General features: G+C 39.1%; 1 protein-coding gene across 1 annotated transcript; it reads right to left on the reverse strand.

Moving 5' to 3' along the window:
• Positions 1-2,557: 2,557 nt before the first annotated feature.
• On the reverse strand, positions 2,558-9,480 carry LOC124172520. Its single transcript, XM_046551969.1, has 3 exons — positions 9,102-9,480; positions 5,938-7,394; positions 2,558-3,281 (listed from the first exon to the last, which is right to left on the reverse strand). Exons 2-3 carry the CDS (start codon positions 7,258-7,260, stop codon positions 3,276-3,278), a joined length of 1,329 nt encoding a protein of 442 aa, XP_046407925.1. The 5' UTR covers positions 7,261-7,394; positions 9,102-9,480; the 3' UTR covers positions 2,558-3,275.
• Positions 9,481-12,650: the final 3,170 nt, after the last annotated feature.

Below are 12,650 nucleotides of genomic sequence, written 5' to 3' on the forward strand. Positions count from 1 at the left end.
GGGCTCTTATGGAGAATCGTTTCCCATGTTAATCTCCATTAGGCCAGGAGCGCGGTGTTGTCAATAACAGCACGAATGCGTTATGCACTTATTAAAAATTGCATTCTAATGTAGAAAGAGACGCTGCATTCATTGGTGCCAATAGTTTTTCAATAAAAATTATTACAATAGCTATAAAAAACATTTCCGTGAATTTCCGTCAGAAACGTGTATTTTTTTACTATATGTTCTTCTCACAATTTCTGCCTAACCGTTGTCTGTATTGAATTGAATCTTCTGCAAAAAATTCTTCACACAATTTTTCCCTTGAAGGTCTTCACCAATTGTAGAAATATTGAGTTAAATGTTGTTATGCCGACGTAACACCCTTTAGGACAAGAACATTTTGATTTTTCAAGGTAAAAAGCTCACTAACTTACGTTTCTTACGTCGTAGGTCCCTTTATGCTGCGTTTCAAATCTTAAGTAAACTACAAGGTTATTTTTGGTGAAAAAATCATTAACTTAAATCAATTTTGAAGCGAGTTACAAGGTTTTGATCTTAAGAAAAAATATTACGGTGCCGCTGGGCCGGGCTTCTTGCTTTTGTTGCGCGCAGAGGGAAAATTCTCGGGCGGAAAAGGAGTTTTTTGTCAATGCATACTATGAAATGTATTTATCTATTTGCTTGATATCCTAAACAGAGAATACCTACCTATACGTCGTAACGGCAGTATTTTTATCTGAACACATTGATACACGAAAGTAAGCAAGCGGCTTGGAAATAAGACGCTTTCGCGTTGGGTGTTTAGGTCCCATCGCGGAAACCAAGAAAAAGAATATCTCATAATCTGTACGAAACACTACCCCATCCAGTGCACGCATTTACAAAAGGGTGCTTGGTTTTTTCTGAGTTCCTTTCATAGGGTACCATAAAACCTGCCCCAAAAGCGATCCTAGCCGAAGGGGCCGTGGGAAGAATTTACGAAGGCGTTCAGTTTGTCATTGCATTTTTTTGGAGTAAACAAGTGTTGTATGGTCTGCTAAATTTGTGTAGTGAATTGTGAAGTGTGTTTTACACTTATCTACGCTGTAACACGCCCAATCAATATGTCCTTTACAAAGAAGAGGAGAAAAGGTGAGAAGCTCGTAAGCCGCGAAAGACAGTTGGTGCCCAAAGTCTTCTCGTACTTCAGGAAATCTCTCAGCAGTAGTGAGGCCTGCCGAGAAAATTCGAAGGCTACTGAGTGCTCGGAGTCTACTGTTTACAGGGTGAGAAAGAAAAGCTCCCGTGGTCCATTGGTAACTCCATCAAAAATTAATAAATTGGACTGTCTTACGAAAATTCGAGAGCAGTGATTTTCGACGATTTTTTGAGATCGGGAATTAGAAGGAAGGTACATGAATCCTTCGTGAAAATATTCCTTCGACTTTAAAATGCATCTTAAATTCGGTAAATTTGGATAGTATTCTCCCAGATTACAAAAGGACAACACTATATCGTCTTCTTTTGGACATACGCTTCGTGTACAAACGCAGAGGGAAAAGAATCATCCTTATCGAAAGGGATGATATTATTCGTTGGTGGGACAATTAATTATTTTAGGTAGCTAAACAATATCGTCGCGAGCACAGGACTAGTGTATTCACAGGCGAAAACTGGATTAATGTTGGACAAATAGTGAACATTAGTTTGCGAAACAAACAATTAGAAAATCCGCGTCAAGCTTTCCTGGCTGGACTAAATACTGGGCTTGGCCCCCACTTCCCGAGGAGGACGATTTGCAATTATACACGCAGGAACGTAAAATGGGTTCATAAAAGGAGCATCGCATGTGCTTCTGTACAAAAGGAACTCAATTGATGAGCATGAAGAAGTGGGTGGCGAGTGTTACGAGAGATGGTTTGAGCACTCACTTCTTGCAAACTTACCCGAAGGATCAATTATAGTGGTAGATAATGCCTCTTGTTACTGAAGGAAATTGAAATCCTTGCCTACAACAAGGTGGAGGAATGAGAACATTAAGAAAATTATCTTTGAAGATGTCCGCTTGAAAAGAGATCTTTAATTTACAATAAACCAAGTACGGGAAAATTTTGAAAAATTAAAGATTGATGATGTCCTATACGACATCGCCTTTCATGTAATACTAGCCGAAGCCAAAAAATATTGCATAATACGGAAGGAATAGAAATTTTGTCTCATTCAGGAGTGGCGATATTCCGGATCATTCCGAAGTGCATGTGGCTGGGCGGTAGAGAGTTATTACCCAATCAGAAGTGCTGCCCCTTCCACCTCACCGTCCCCCTCCCTTTTTCCCTCAATTCGGCTGACCAGCGTTGCCAAACTGTGTAAATAACTGTTCGTGTGACTGTACAAGCACAATCTCCACATATTAAGTTTGGCAACACTGCAAGCTGGAGAGTGATGTTCACTGGATGAAAGTGTGAGAGAGACTACACACTTTCACCAGCCATTCTTCTCTGAAAAGCTAGAAGAGTGGGGGGGCTCAAACACGTTTGGTGTATAAAATGATAGATATATAACTGAAATTCATCTTCAAATAAATGTACTAAAGTATTTTGCCAATGGTAATATGTTTTCAATTTATTTCCATATTTTGTAACTACAACAAAATTCGTTTGGCGTGGTTGGCATTTTAATGAAACAAGTAATTTGTAATGCATTCTTCAAATTTTTCAGCAATGTATCTCAAGCTATTTTAGCACGAGATATGAACATGAAATAGTAGGAAGACACAATTGGGTTTACATGTACATGGTATAAAATAGCAATTTTGATGTAATAACTCACATTTGACCTTGTATATTAGCTTCATTAAGGCTGAGTTAATTAAATAGCACGTAAACATAGTTAAAACTCAGCCAAATTAAAGATTGTATGAAATTTTATGGAGGCTTAATGAAACTTGCGTAAATTGGCACACAGATTGTGTAAACCGTGTACATCCTGTATTAAGTTGTATAAAGTCACGGCTCAATGCAATTGGAAGTATATACATTTCTGCATGCAACGTATAAATATTTTATGCAATTGAATAGGAATGCATACAAATTTGATTTAGGTTAATACAATTTTTATTAATAGAGGTAATGCTATTTATCAAAATCCTAATTTAATCAAAGTGTAACCATTATTCTATACATGTGAGTTAAAGAGTAAACCGAATCAGTTTACAGTACACTGGGATATTTGATAATAATCTGATGAACATAAACGGAATTTTCCTCTTCGGGATGGCCCCATCGTATCCTCCAAAGTATATGAAGCCACGTTCATCGCTGAAAGAAGTAAAAATGAACAAAAGTGGTATCACCTTTGAAGGAAATAAAGGAATGTTAACTGAAAATACAACTTTAATATCAATATTTGGTCCATGAACTACCACTGCCAAAATTATGCCAACAGTTTTCAACTATCTCTGCTCTTCAGTGAAGTTTTCTTGGGTTTTGCACCGGGTCAGGTTCGCCATTTTTCCTTCCGTGGAAGCAGAAATGGAGAACCTAACCCGGTGCGAAATCCGAGAAAACTTCACTGCAGTTGTTCGCCGGGAAAAAAACAAAATTATATAACTCTGCTCTGTTAAAAATCCATGCTTTGGTGAGTCAGATTAGTTGGATCTTTCCTGACTATCAAATTTTAACATTTTTTGGCATCAGGCATCAATTAGTATATTATTGCTATAAAAAGTTATATACTGGAAATAATTTCATAACATGGAATATGGAGTTTTTGAATCTATTCGTAAGAATTATTGCTTTGAAATGAAGTAAAACTTACAGGGGGGACCACGCGCCTAGTAGTGGTTCTGTTGAATGGGCCTTAGTTTGGCTGTAATTAATTAATTTTCATGCGGTATTTTCAACAGCCGTATATAATTCTAAAAGTTCGCACCATTCAGCAGATGGGTCAAGTGAGGTAGTAGTAGCGTACGAGATACCCACCCAGGGGGCCAAGGTTCGGAGCTTTGTCAGGGTTATTTATTTTTTTGTCTTCATCGTGATTATACGGCATCAAATTTTTCATTAATTTTAATTGCGACCGGCATAGACATGAGACAATTTTTTATCATCATAATGGCGTTTAATTATTTAAGCAGTGTCATTTCAAACGCGGAGATACAACGACTACACTAGATAGGGTTGGTGTTCGCTAAATATTGACTTTTTCTTTTCTTATGCCGATCAACTTCCACATTAAAAATTAAAACCCCTCTTGCAAGAGCAAATGCCATTAAATGCTCGCTGCGAGCAGCAATATGCGAACAGACATAATTAAAAGGAACACAAAACTAATATAAATTGCCATGTTTCTCAAACACTTGCAATTCGAATTTCAAGAGTTCGTATTCACTTTACTCCAAAGTGGGTTAACTTACACAGTACCTATGTGCTCCAGAAACCATTCCGAAATACAACTTCAATTGAAAAATACGATGTAATAGAATTTGATAACCCTGGACCAGGCGCACTGGCGTATAAAATACGTCAATTTTCGAAAGCCAAGGATATCATCATGTACGTACATTCTGGGCTTGAATGCTCTTGTGTATTCCTAAAACGTACTATGACTGTTTATATTGCGAGTTCTCGAAGTTCGAGGTATCTTAGCTATTTTTTAGATCAGCTAGAGGAACCCGTCACCCGTGGCGTATAAATTACGCTGCACGACTGGCCGTGTACAACCTGGGTACATCTATATTTGTATCAGCTATAAATGTACAGGATTGAATTAACTTCTACAAATGAAGATTGATTTCGACAAAAATCGAGTGTTATTATACATGCACATATCATAGGCAAAGTACACCATTCGCCCGGTTGTGTAAAAATAACAGTCGCGCACGACAGAGGGTAAATAGCAACACTTAAGCCAAATGTGTCTTGTGCTCTCCGCTTCCCAAAATCTTCCGTAGCCCTTCATAAATAATAACAAGAGGCCCACCAACAAATGTCATTTCTTCGAAAAACGCCACTGTTATAGCCCCCATTGATCTTTCGGTGTGTTTTTTTAGGAGAGTAGCAAGTGTAGCCTTCATCTAAACGCGTTTGAAATGACACTGCTTAAATAACTAAACGCCATTATGATGATAAAAATTGTCTCATGTCTATGCTTGCTGCAATTAAAATTAATGAAAAACTTGACGCCGTATGATTACGATTAAGACAACAAAATAAATTACCATAACGAAGCCCCAAACCCCAGCCCTCTGGGTGGGTATCTCGTACACTAAAACTACCCTACTTGACCCATCTGATGAGTGGGGTGAAATTTTGGAATTGTATACGGCTTGTGAAAATATCGCATTGAAATTAATTAATCACAGCCAAACTAAGGCCCACTCAACGGAACCACTACTAGTTCAGAGATGCGTTCCCATTCCGAAGGCCATAAAAAATATGGCAATGAAAAAGGCGGAGCAAGGTGCGTGGTCTCCCCTAGTGAAATACTTCTCAACTCTTCAGCGACAATTTTTATGTAAATAAAATAGGGACATTGATTTCTTTGAAAGAAATTTCATTTTATTACTGCCAAACATATCTCCGTCCAATGAACCACTTTCGGGAAAAGAGTGGGAAGATAAATTCTTACTTAATCTTGCTGATATTCCAAAAATTTTACATTAAGAATTTAAAATAATAATTTAATGGCCAACAGACGAGCGCTTTGGGTAACAAATTGAATATTTTAATTGAAACTTTGATACGCTCTGAAAAACGCTCCCGTCATTTAAAAAAAAATTAAGATTGACTTTTAGATCTCTTCTACCGAATGCCAAAGAGAAAAAAAACAGAAATGTATTTCGGTGCAGATATGGACAGTGTTAATAGTAAAATAGGTACAAAATGGAAGCTAACGGATAGGACAGGAATAAATGATATTATGCGACGATAGAAAAGGGGAATAATTAGTTTGTGGAATGGAAAGAGGACTCACCGTTGCCTTGGCTAGCAGTGTTGGCACCACGTGGTTACAGTACAAAGAGTGGAGGAGAGGGACATGCTGATGAAGGAGAGCTCTTCCTAATGTGGATCCATAATATGTGATAATTCCAGGCACTGCCGCTGCCAGGTAGCACACCTTACCCGCATGTGTCCTACGATCCAATGCATATCTGATACACCAATGGAAAGCCCCGCCCCTCTTTCTCCCCTCCACCTCCTGTAGAGCCCGCGTCCACTCACACTCACATTCGGCATCGCTCTGTTCATATGGCAACGCCTCATTTCCAAAGAATAACTTGAGAGATAATTGCGAGAGGGCCCAAGCTAAATAAGTACACACACTTTTATCACTACTACCCGAGCAAACCTTCGCGCCAAAATACACTGTCTCAGTCTCCAAATCACAAAATGAGCGCCATTCAGTCCCATCCCATTGAGTCCCGCCCAAATCCGCAAACTTATCCTTCATCCTTCTAATGTCATTAGACTCGCAGTCCACCACTACCTTCACCCGATCATGGCCACACAGATACTTCATTATACACGCAGTACAATCATCTTCATCATACAGTCTTTCATAATACGTACGCATGGTGTCTACTCCATCTCCATGTACAATAGTAGTCCTACACAACATGGCGTTCACGCACTCCTGCCTAGCTTTTGCCGCATCAGAGGGAAGCGCAATCACGGCAGTCTCCTCTCCCAGGCCAACCTTAATTGACGTTACATGCTCTGCAGTTGAGGTAATTGCCTCTTCCAAGCACCGCAAGAGTTCGTCACGTCCACACACCTGTGCTTTGAGTCCCTTAAAGGAGAAGGTCAACTGACGCAGTAGAAATTTCATTTCATTCCTCAATGCATCCACGGAGGACTTCAAAGATGCAATGTCTTTATCTGATGTAGCCACGGGTGTTGTGTTGGTAGCGCTCGTACTGAATGACGGATGAAGGTGACGCCTCATCACCTGGTCCCTGCGGTGTACCAAGGACACCAACTTTAGAACTTCTGAGCGCTCCATGTCTTCAGGGAAGCGACGAGCCATCTCCTCAGCTAAAGATAATGCGTCCACTTGATTGTCATCAGTCAATTCAGGTTTGGCCCCTCTCGCCAGTAGTTCCTCCACGCAATCGGCCTTCCCAAGACTCACCCCAACATGCAAGAGGGTTTTTTGCCGCACGCCCCATGCATCCACATCTTCCAGCATGTCCAGCAGCTCTTTATGCTGGAGAAACGAACCAGTCACCAATCCAGCAAAGAGCCTTTCCTCCACAAACTCTTTGGCGACTCTATCAGAACCGTTGACTGACACCATTACGAAAGTGTTTGTTGGGTTAAGTGAGAGTTGGGTTAAGAGAGTAAGTTGCCAATTGAAACAAGGAGTGGTTCCAATGGTCACCGATAAGAAATGCAGTATCTCAGCGTTGGCGCGAGAGGATGAAATTTTAGCTGCAAAGGAACAAAATGAAAATCAAATCATAACCATAAAAATAGTTAAATTCGCTGCCAAAAAGTGTACAGGCGCATATGTGGCTGGAGAAAAAATATATTGCTTAATACGTAACCAAAAATAAAAGGCTAATTTCCCGTGAAATATGTTTGCTGGAAAAATTTCTACTACCCTAAAGAAATTCAATTGTAATACGAAGAGTCAGACGTATATCTCATCTTATTTCACCTGGAAAAATTTGCAGCAAAATGATGCATAAAATTCCTATCAAGCAATGATTGAGAATTCCTGTCCAAAATGTCCTCATTTTGACATAAGCGGAAGATCTTTTTAAAATGTTTCTATAAAATTAAAATTTTTAGTTTTCCTCGAAAGCAAGATGAAAGAATGCTATCGATAATTTATAATACAGATTTAAAGCGTCATAAACCAAAGCCAAAAACTGAACTGATTAATGTCACCCTCTAATATTTTTTTCCAATGTCAAATCTTGTGAAATTCCTTTCATTATTCTGATGGCATAATAGGCAACATAATGTCGAGTATCCATATTTGAGACACTGAAAAGCGACCACAAGCGATGTTGTATATATTGAATTTACGATATGGTTGTGTCTAGTTAAATAGAAAAATGGTGGATTAAATTTGAAAATAAGTTTGGGAATAGTGTTTGAAGTCTTTCAACTGTGAGATAAGTACTAGGTATCAGTGGCGGCTTCTGTTAATTTAACCAGCATGTGCATTGAAGCAGATATACGATGAGTTGGGGAGACTAAAAATTTAAGAGCAAATAGATTTTAGACTCACAACGTGTTATTGGAAGCACACCAGCAAATGGCTGCTAGAAGCACACAAAAAAAGGCGTTTTTAGCATGAAGTTCATATGAATGCCACTAAATGGCACTGGATGCATTGACGGAATAGGATCTGGGGCGCAGGTAGTGTAGGTAGCTGCTACACTACCTGCAAGTTACTCTTCATATATGCGCGTGCGCACACTCGAGTCCTTTTGAGTCTACTCCCAGCATCCATTTGAACGTGGCATGCCCCGCTTACCTCGTACCGCCCGAACACCCACAAGCGATCGCCTAGACCGAATATGCGGCCGGTTCGATGCCACGGGATCGCACACTTGTAGAGCGGTGAATTCTCTTACGAGATAGCTGTAGCGTTCGGAGATACATATTTCATCCATATGCAGACTGAATTTTTATCTTTCTCATTGTTATGGAATAGTTTGCTGTTATAATTCAGTCATGTTTGGGTGTGCACTTCCTAGCATGCGTATTTGCACGCGCACCCACTGCTTGCTATACGGTGAAAATTGTATTAAATAAATTCCTCCACGCGACAGGAGCAGGGATGCCGACTTACAAAAATATTGGGGTGGCCCAAACCGGGGACCTTTCTCCGGGAAATTTTATTAGTAGTGAGTTTTAAGTTTTTGAAACACTTTAGAGGAGTAATACGACCAACAGTAGAACCTTGATAACTCGAATCTCTATATCTGGACACTCCGGGGAAAATCGACAAGCCTGGTGCAATTTTTCTTCACACCTATAACGAACTTTCGAGGGGGCTCGGGCCCCCTCAGGCCCCATGGATTTGGCACCAATGGACATGAGTGCTTACTTAAAACATGGCTATCACACGGTAATTGATAATTCAAATACAAACATGGATTACACGCGTTCGAAACTACTTACCTAATTGGTTAGACAATCTGGTTGAAATAGATACTCGCTTCTTCTCTGAATTTCCTATTCTCTAAACAGGAAGGGCTTTACTGAAATGCAAAATAAATTATTTCTTTTAGTATCTTGGAATGTTAACTATACTCATACGAAGCAAGTTATCTTCCTTAATGACCCCATTTAACTTTCAGCAACTTGAACCCGAAATAATTGAATAATACCTCTCATATAACAGGGCGTGAGGAAAAAAGTGGTGGATCAATGCCTCGGATACATCTCGCACGAAATATATGCAGCCTTTGCCTTAGAGAGAGGCCTCTACACACACGCACAGCGGGCTTATCTTATCACAGGTGCGATATAAAAAGACGGTGGTTTACAGATAACCATGCAACGATTCTGATAGTCAACACTTGAGCAAAGATTATTGCGAAACTCTCAATCGAGAATAATTGATAAGAAGGATTAATTATATGTTTTTACTCTAATTCATTGGGTAACAGTCCGGCCGCCGATTGTCCGATGACATTTGGAAGGGTTTAGATCGGGGCAGGGGGAAAGGTTGCCAGGTAAGAAGGAAAAACTCCCACCTGGCATGTAAAGAAAAGGTTCCTTGAAGAAAGCAGCAGGTAGGGACGACTTGCGAGTAGGACCAAACTGATGAATCCCCTGCTTTTCATCTTAAGGCTGGACGGCGATATTTGGTGGAGCTTGGTGACAGGATACATAATAAAGACACACTGTTTTATGTTCCACAGAAGTATTAATAACCGACCCAGGTATCGACATTACGCTATGTCATTTTCAAGGTGGAATAGGTGTCATTTTCAACCAAAAAAATGATGTAGTGTATACTCGAAACCTGAGTCGGTTATTAACATTTAAAACAAAAGTTTTAATAACCGACCCAGGTATCAACATTACACTTTGTCATTTGCAAGGTGGAATAGGAGTCATTTTCAACGAAAAAATGACGTAGTGTAATGTAGATAACTGGTTCGGTTATTAAAAATTCTGTGGAATATAGAACAGTGTATCTTTAATATGTTTCCAATACCCTGCTTTGGTGATTCGTAGGAAGGACTGGCTTTGGTGGTTTAGGTTGGTTTCAGTGCTTCATGTGCCATGTGACAACGTTGCATGAGTAGGCGAGGGTGTGAGGTGCGTTTGGTGGAAAGTGATTGGCTGTAAACTGTGCTGGCGCAGGGTTCTTTACCCCTCCTTTTGAACTTCCATCGGACAACTCTCGCCGGCTCTACTGTAATCGCGATATTTTACCAGTTGTTGGGGATGTGGGATCAAGAGATTAAGGTAACAGAATTTGAGCCGACCTTACACAGGCTGACGGTGCCTCCACATTACCCCACGGAATGCGCGGGCGAAGCAAATAATATTATAGGCAATAGGAGACTGATAAAACACATGCCGATTGTGTCGTGAAGGGGATCAGTATTTGCAGCGCCTTGCGGGAAAAAAACTCGTTTATTTTCGCCGCTCGACGCGTGTGACGAGAAGCCTTTTCTCTCATTTATAGACGTTGATGCGACTCTTACTTTACATTTGCTTTTGTTTCGTTCACTGATTATCACAATAAAAGTTAATTTTTGATGGAATAAATCAAATTAATGTGTCAAATTTAAAATATAAGGACGACAAGGGTCATTCTCCAAATTTCCATCGGACCAATTTTCAGATTTTAAATTAGTTTTTCCGCATTTCTTCATTCAAGGCTTTAATAATTTTTCTAATGAAAAATGAATTAATTCAAATGACTAATAAATATAGTTATTTTCGTGATTTTTTAAAATAATTGTTGTAATTTTTTTATATTGGAAATGATATTAAAACGTTTTCAATGAAACGAATTCACAGTTCTTACGACGAAACTGATAATTGATTGAAAATGAGGGGGTTTATTCAAAAAAAAGTTTTAGGGGTCGAATTGGCGAAAGCTGTCCTTAATAGTGTAAAACTCCCGTCCTCCTACTGTTAATTTAGTAAATTCTTAGAATATATTTTATCAAATGACGAGATTCATATCCTTCGTTTACCATCTTAGTATGGTAGACGTGATAATGAGAAGAAAAAAAGAAAAAACTGCGAAACAGAGAGATTTAAAATGTCATTCTTCCCTCGTACTATTGAGGATAACATTATCATCTCAACTAATAGAATGAATGGCGTCACTTGCTAGGATGAGTAATTGAATATTTTTAATAGTTCTAACCGTGCATGTATTGGCTATAGGAATTACTAACCATTTGCAAGTTTGTTCTATGAATAAGTATTCATATGTTGCTATTTCTATGACCATGCGGTGTGCATGTGGCGGTCCTCTTGCATGTTTTATTTTGGTGATTTGTCACCCCCTGCCAAACACCGTAGAGGTGTCTAGCGGGGTCTTACATAGTTGTATGAGACTCTAAGCAAAGCTCGGAGGGCTAAGACACGGCAGGTTGACAAGAGGCGTTTGATTGCACCAGGAGAAGGCCAGTAAAATAACGTCATTCATCGAGCAATATGGATGGGTGGTGAATATCATCTTTTTAAAGGATTTGAGCGGGCGAAGATTCGCGAACTACGACGAATTTCAAGAAGTGATTCTAGCCTACCTACAGGAAGCAGGTTCTAAGAGGTAATACGGATGCGGATAGTCGTCGAGCGCAAGGGCGAATGCGTAGAAGAATAGCTAAATGTTCAAGGTTTCTAACCATGTAATATGCAACGGAAAAAATGTTGGGAACTACGACCAAAATTTGGAGGCTTTATATCTCTCATGTCCCTAGCAATATACGTGTCTTAAACGAGGACAAGTCAATGCGAATATGAGCTCTCATTTATAATGAAAGCAAAATACTTTTATCGATTGTTCTTTTCTGCTGTAAATATTTATGCAACCCGCCATAGTTCTAGAAATTCACACCCCCTTGCCGTTAATAATCACAGAACAAATAATGCTTCTAACTCCCTGCTATCCACAATGATGAGGAATTTTAATGAACTCAACCGAAGTTATGATGTCTCTATGTAGATTTAAAAGTCACTTGTGATAAAGGTGAACTCATTTTAAGAATTCTAGCACGAGAATATGTTTTACGTTAAATTTTATGTTATTCTATCTGCCTACATATTTTATTCATTGATGTGCAATAATGTAGAGATTTTTTTAAAATAAGTAATTTTTAATGGGTTTATTATACGGGTGTTCATTATTTTTCTGTCTATCATCTGTAAAATTGTATGTAATAATATGGTTAATGGGTCATATCCTGTAAATAAATGAAATGAAATTAGTTTCCAGAATTCCGTGATCTGAAAGCAAGGTTTTGAGTTACCAAAAAGGAAAAAAAGAGGACTACGGAAGCAGTTATCTTCCCTCCAAGGACTTTATTACATCCTGCATTTAAATTTCAGGGGTTTACTCGGGATATCATTGAAGCTTCTCCTGCCTCCGGTTCATTATTAGGTCATGTGGTGAGACCAGGTATGTTATTTTCCAGAACTACGTAGTTCTCTGCATTTAAATAACTAAAGGGTGACGGCAGGGATTGATTACTCACC

The sequence above is a fragment of the Ischnura elegans genome (genome assembly GCF_921293095.1).
Source record: "Ischnura elegans chromosome 13 unlocalized genomic scaffold, ioIscEleg1.1 SUPER_13_unloc_1, whole genome shotgun sequence".
NCBI lineage: Eukaryota > Metazoa > Arthropoda > Insecta > Odonata > Coenagrionidae > Ischnura > Ischnura elegans.